This window comes from Mesocricetus auratus, unplaced genomic scaffold (genome assembly GCF_017639785.1).
Source record: "Mesocricetus auratus isolate SY011 unplaced genomic scaffold, BCM_Maur_2.0 Super-Scaffold_100040, whole genome shotgun sequence".
In the NCBI taxonomy this organism is placed as follows: Eukaryota; Metazoa; Chordata; class Mammalia; order Rodentia; family Cricetidae; genus Mesocricetus; species Mesocricetus auratus.
The window spans coordinates 282,957-289,769 of record NW_024429217.1 but is presented as its reverse complement, the minus strand read 5'-3'; the positions used below and the strand labels follow the sequence as shown (position 1 = coordinate 289,769).

Genomic DNA, 6,813 nt, shown 5'->3' with positions numbered 1-6,813 from the left:
TATTTGTATATTACAAATAATGAGATAGAAAAATAAGCATTTAAATATTGTTATGTGTCTAGTTCATTGGTAACAGTTACATCCATCTCTAGTGCTTTTTTGTGTCACTAATTGAAAATTTATATACATTTTTAACTTTCCTTATTCCCTCTCCACAACTTTGCTATTATTCTATTATGAAATGTAAGAAACTACTAACGTCCTCAAAATCCAAACCTAATGTATCTGTAGAATCAGGGTGCATAGATTTAGAAGTTTTGCTCTGCTGTATTTACCACCCACATTCCAAATGAGTGTCACAAAAACTGAAATTACAGTGCTCTGCTGTATAGTCTCCTCACTGATCTTTCAATGTCCTTGTTCCCAAGGCTGTAGATTAAGGGATTTAACATAGGAGTGACCACGGTGTACATCAGTGAATCCACTGCAGTATTTCTGGGACAATGTGATACAGCTGAACCAAGGTATACACCAACATCTGTTCCATAAAATAAGCAAACAACTGACAGGTGAGAGCCACAAGTGGAGAATGCTTTATGTCTCCCACCTGAAGATGGAATTCTCAGAATGGAGAAAACAATTTTGTAGTAAGAGAAGAAAATTCCAGAGAGAGAGAAAGTAAACCAAATGTAGCAACAACAAAATAAATGACTCTGTTGTTAATGAATGGGTTGAAGCAGGCAAGATTAAGGAGTTGTGCAGGCTCACAGAAGAAATTGGAAATTGCTACATCTTTGAAGTAGATGATTTGCAATGCCATGAGGTTGTGTGCCTGAGAATCTACAAGACTCACCAAAAGAGACAGGGAAACTAAGGAGACACAGAGGCAAGGACTCATGATGAGTGAGTAATGCAGAGGATGAAAGATGGCCACAAACCTATCATAGGCCATCACAGTCAGAAGCATACCATCCATACATCCAAAAACGACAAAAAATGACCTCTGCATAAGGCAACTCACATAGATGATCTCTTTGCTATGAGTTTGGATGTTCACAATATTTGGGACTGTGGTAGAGATAAAACAAATGTCAACCAAGGACAGATTGCAGAGAAATAAGTACATCGGAGTGTGGAGGTGGGAGTCAGAGCTCACAGCCAAGATGATGAGCAGATTCCCAATCACTGTGACTAGGTAGATGGACAGGAACAGTCCAAAGAGGATGGGCTGCAGTCCTGGATCATCAGAGAATATCATGAGACAGAATTCTGAGACACGTTAGGTTTTGTAGTTCTGTGTTATTTGGACAGCTTATAAAAAATGAAAAAGGGATTAGCAAAAATGAAAGAAATTTACCATCATTCAATACTGTGTGTTGTGGATTAAAGCAACTGTCTTGCAAAATGATAGGTGACTATACATCTTTGGCAATATTTCTGATTTTCTGTAATCTCATAATTCTTTCTCAACTTATTTTTTGTTGACAATTTCCCACAGATATACAGTATATCATGGTTATATTCTCCCATTATCTTTATCAATCCATCTCTCATCCATTATGACATCCTTCTTCTATCAGCTAGTCCCCTCCTACTTTCACTCCTTTTTGTATAGGCCTTGTACAGGTGGTCACAGTTGCTACATGTTTATGCATGCAATGGCCAATCCATATCCAGAAGATAGCATTTCTTAGTACTATTTCCCATGCTCCTGTTTTTACATTTGTTCTGCCTACTCTTATCTGATGCTCCCTGGGTCATGGAGAAAGTGACATACATATCCTTCTTAGGACTGAGCACTCAACAGTCTTCTCAGTACTTGAACCAGTTGTGAATCTGAATTAATTGTCACCCACTGAAAAGAGAAGTTTCTCTGACCAATGTTGTAGGTGGAACTAATCCAAAGACAAAAATGCAAACTTACTTCCTATTTATTTTGTGTTATTCATCTCTTTCTACACTCAATTACATTTGACATGCTTAGGAAGCATGAAGCTCAAAACCATTATATATACCATCCTCTGATCACAAAATAATACAAACAAAAATTATGATAAAAAACAAAATCTCCTTCACAGACTGAGAAAATATAATTCTAACTAAAGGAAATTAAGACACTACCCAAAACAGTTGTGTTATTCTAAGATGATGTATGAATTGTCTTGACATGGACTATTTACAACATTTCTGTAAGGCTAGAGAACACATTGTTGTGATTCAAAATCACATTGAAAGTTTGTAATAACAGAGAATTTTTGTAATGTTTTTATTTAAATTAGAAACATGAATGCTTCCCGTGTCAATCCCAGTTCTCTCTCCCACCCCTCCTCCCTTGTCCCGCCACCAGCCCACCATCCCCCACCCAATCCCCATATCATTCCCCAGGGAGTGTGAGGCCCTCCAAGAGCATCCCTCTATTTGGAATGGGCTCCCAAAGAACATTCATAAACAATGGTAAACACTGATCTACTACCCAAGGACCCAGTGATTTCTGTGGCCTCCTCACTGATGCTACATTCATGGAGTCTGGATCATTCCCCTGTTGGCCTCTCAGGCATCAGTCTGCATTCCAGTTTAATTGCTTAATTCTTTGATTTTCTATTTCACTGATCGCTGAAAATAAGGGCTTACTCAAATTCATGGACAGTCTTAAAACAGCTTCTCACCCTGTCCTGAACTATGCTCGACTTCCACTTTGACAAATGTGCATATGGCCTAAAGTGCCCTGACCACATAAGGCATTAATGAGAAATAATTTAAAAACTTTTAAAAATACTTCTGAAATATTTTATTTTATAGAATTTTGTATTAACCCCATATAATCCTTTAAAAATATCCTAACTATAAGATCATCTTTTGCTATTTTTTGCTATATGCTATCCACTCCTTTTCTGGTCATAAACTCTTGTATACACAAATGAGAAATATAGCACCTGGAGTCTCCCAGGAGGAGGTTTTCCATCTAGTTGAGAAAACTTCATGCCAATTCTCCCTCCCCAAACAAGATCCCTTGTCTAGTGAAGTGGGGGAGATGCCGATTGGACTGAGAACCAGTGTGGGGGAAGAGCAGACTCTGAGAGTGCCTAGAAAACAACTCAGTCCTCAGAGCAAAATATTTGGAAGCTGTTATTCTCCCCTCCATCCCCACAGTCATGCCTCTTAATGACAAAGAAACAGTGTTCCTGACAGTCCCTCTACCCTCCCACCATGTCAATTGGCACTTACTGGACGAGGATGTGCCTCTGCAAGGGCATTGCCAACTGCTTCTTTCCTGTCTAATATTCACCAAAGCTACAGGCTGTGTGCTCAGGAGTTGAAAACATGACAGGCTCGAGTTAATAAAGGTGTCCAAAGGAGGTAAGAGACATTGGTTGAAGCTGGCAAAGTAAAAGGCTGAAAGTAATGGCTAATTACTTCAATTGTGTGACCTTGGGGGCTTAATGGGCACAGCTCCTAATTAGTCAATTGGTCCACAATACACCTTGCTTTGGGGACTTGTTACTATTAACAGTAAAAAGAAGACAGAAAATGTGCTTGCAAATTTCAATAGCGCTTGTCCACAGACCTTTGTAACTTTTGTTAATAGAATATTTGTATACAACTAAGACTACATTTTCACCTTACTTTTCAAGACAGGGCCTCTCTGTGTAGCCCTGGCTGTTCTGTAACTCTCTGTGTAGATCAGGCTGTCCTCAAACTCATAGAGATCTGCCTGCCTCTGCCTCCCAAGCAGTGGTACTAAAGGTATGCACAACTGTGCTCCACAATACTACTATATTTCAATTCAGCTTGGGGTTTTGCCATCTGCCAATGCATTGTATTGCTCAGGAAATCAGAGTAGGGGTAGGACATCCATGCTAGTCACCACATACTATTTCCATTTCTCAGTTTTTGTCTCTAAGGAGACAGTTTGATTTCTATTTCCTTTCCCTTTATTCATGCTAATATTTTACCAACATAATATTTTCATTTATTACTTGGAAATTTCACATGATAAACCCCAATCATAATCATTTCCCAATCCTCCTAAATCTTACCCTCCACCCTTTTGACTGATCTACCCCTCCAAAAACAAAGTTCAATTTGTGTTGCCCATATATTTACTGGATCATGGTCAAACTCCCAGTGACTAGCCAGTAAAATAAAACTGAGTCCTTTCCCAACTGTATCTTGTCAGAAACCATCAATTGGAAAGCCATACTTCAGCATCCTTATCACAATTTTAAGAAGTTTCTTTGAAGGATTTCTGTCTATATTTTTACTTTAGGGGGAGGGGGAGTGGTTGCCACAGAAGCCTTCTATGTCCCTCTTTCTCAACTGTGAGTCTACACTCATAGATACCACTGCAAAAGTAGCTTCCCTAACCTTTACAGTAAATAGAAGAATGAATCATGAACTTCCACAGACCCTAATATGGCAATGGTGAAAGCATGGACCACAGCCAGAGTAGGACCGTGGACCCAGACCTTCATGCTAGTATTTTATGTATGGGAGAAATATCAAATTTTGCTAACTGAATTGAGTGTTCAGGTCTAACATTTTCTCCCAATGGAACTATTTAGGACAAAACTTTTGATGTTTGTATATTTATTTTATAATATAGAAAAGGCAACAGTAATCAAGCCATTTTCTTTTTTCAGATGAATCACAACAGTTAAACATATGGCATACTATGATTTTATATAGGTATATTCTGTGTAATGTTCAAATTGACATGAGTATTTGATGGCTAAGAGATTGTTCAACAGTTACATGCACTTGCTGTTCTCCCAGATGATCTGGCTTCAGTTCCCAGGACACACATGTAGGTTCACATCTACCAATAATTCCAATTCCAGGGACACTGATTTCCCCTGGTCATCATGGTCACTGTGCACATGTAGTGCACAGAAAAACATGCAGGTAAATACACATGTTTAAAATATACAAATATGTATATACATACAATAACAATGAAAAAAGAGGCCATTAATTTGAAGACAATTGAATAGAGATATGTGAGAGAGTTTGAAGGAAGGAGAGAAGGAAAGGTTAAATGTTATTATTGTATTATAATCTCATAAATAAAATTTTAAGAATTAAGCCAGTCATGGTGGTACTTGCCTTTAATCCCAGCACTTAGGAGGCAGAGGCAGATGCAGGTGGAGCTCTGTGACTCCAAGGACAGTCTTGTCTATGAAGTGGATACCAGGACAACCAGAGCTGTTACACAGAAACTCAGTCTAAAAATAAAACAAGAACAATTAAAATTTTTAAAAAAGTAATTCTTGATGACAATCTTTTGATACCCTCCATTTACTAATTTAATAAATTTCATTGGCTCCTTTAGTGAAATTTTACATTTGGAAACAATTTAGTATACCTGGTTCAATAAACCTGTTGGTTGTACAGCAGTGCTTCCCATGGTACAGGCAACACATGATGAGCTCCAGAACAATTGTGAAGTAAGATTCCTTGGTAATGAAGCATAATAAAGGAAGGAAAGATGTGAGGAGCCGCCCTCGCTATCGCTATTGCCGTTAGAAGATGGCGCTGACATCCACTGTCAGTTGGAGTTAACTGTCGCTGTCAGTTGGAGTTAACTGTCGCTGTCAGTTGGAGTTAACTGTCGCTGTCAGTTGGAGTTAACTGTCGCTGTCAGTTGGAGTTAACTGTCGCTGTCAGTTGGAGTTAACTGTCGCTGTCAGTTGGAGTTAACTGTCGCTGTCAGTTGGAGTTAACTGTCGCTGTCAGTTGGAGTTAACTGTCGCTGTCAGTTGGAGTTAACCGTTTAAACTGTGCCTCTCCCGTGACGTCATCTGGGGTGATGTGCAAACCACCAATCCCGGCTCTACACATCTCACTCGGAGCTCCTAGGCTTATATAAGGGGCTGGGTTTCTTAGCTTGGGGTCTCCCTCTAAGAAGCTGATCATCTATCTCTCAAGATGCATTAAAGCTTTACTGCAGAAGGATCCGAGTGTTCTGCGTCGTTCTTGCTGGCGAGACGGTAGCGCGGGACAGAAAGAGATTTCCTTGTACCTCACATTCAGTGAGCAATGAGAACTGAGTTTCTGGGCTCAGGAACAAAGTGATATATATACCTCCTGATTAGATGCCTCTAGGATCTGAAAGACTTAAGACATAGGATGAAATTTACTTTTGTGTAACTTAAAGAAGTTTGCACGAACATAAACATCCATGATGTCCTTTCTATAATTGCAATGGGATTATCATCATTATACAACACATCAAAGGACCATGTTTTTTTTTTGTTTTTTGTTTTTGTTTTTTGAGACAGGGTTTCTTTGTGGCTTTGGAGGCTGTCCTGGAACTCGCTCTGTAGACCAGGCTGGCCTCGAACTCACAGAGATCCGCCTGCCTCTGCCTCCCGAGTGCTGGGATTAAAGGCGTGCACCACCAACGCCCAAAAGACTGCCATGTGTACAGCACATATATTTCAGCAAATCTCTCCATGCAGATCCTGTCCATTTACTCAGAAATTTTTAAAAGACCTTGTTTTTTCTCCCAGACACAAGATGTCACAATACGCTAAAGAAATTCTGTGTTCACAGTCAACCAATGTTCCTTCTGTGTTCTTATTTTTCTCATCGAATTCATTTCCCTCTGAAATGTTTATTTAGAATTTGTGTGTGTGTGTGTGTGTGTGTGTGTGTGTGTGTGTGTGTGTTTTCAGCTAATTAACTCTGTCTGATGAAACAGACCTTTGGCCATAATAACAACAGCAAAATGAAAGGTAATTCTAGGCTTCAGTCTGCTAACAATGACACACAAGTGGCAAATTTGCATGTGGGAACTCTAAGATCAACATTTCAGGAAAGCACAAACACAATAGCAACATCACGGTAAATAAGAAAGTTTGTTACATTTGCCCA

General features: G+C 39.2%; 1 protein-coding gene across 1 annotated transcript; it reads right to left on the bottom strand.

Annotated features, from left to right (window-relative positions):
* Positions 1-311: 311 nt before the first annotated feature.
* On the bottom strand, positions 312-1,244 carry LOC106021699 (olfactory receptor 18-like). Its single transcript, XM_021231356.1, is given in 2 exon segments — positions 312-617; positions 620-1,244. Coding segments are annotated over 2 exon segments (885 nt in total). The 5' UTR covers positions 1,199-1,244.
* Positions 1,245-6,813: the final 5,569 nt, after the last annotated feature.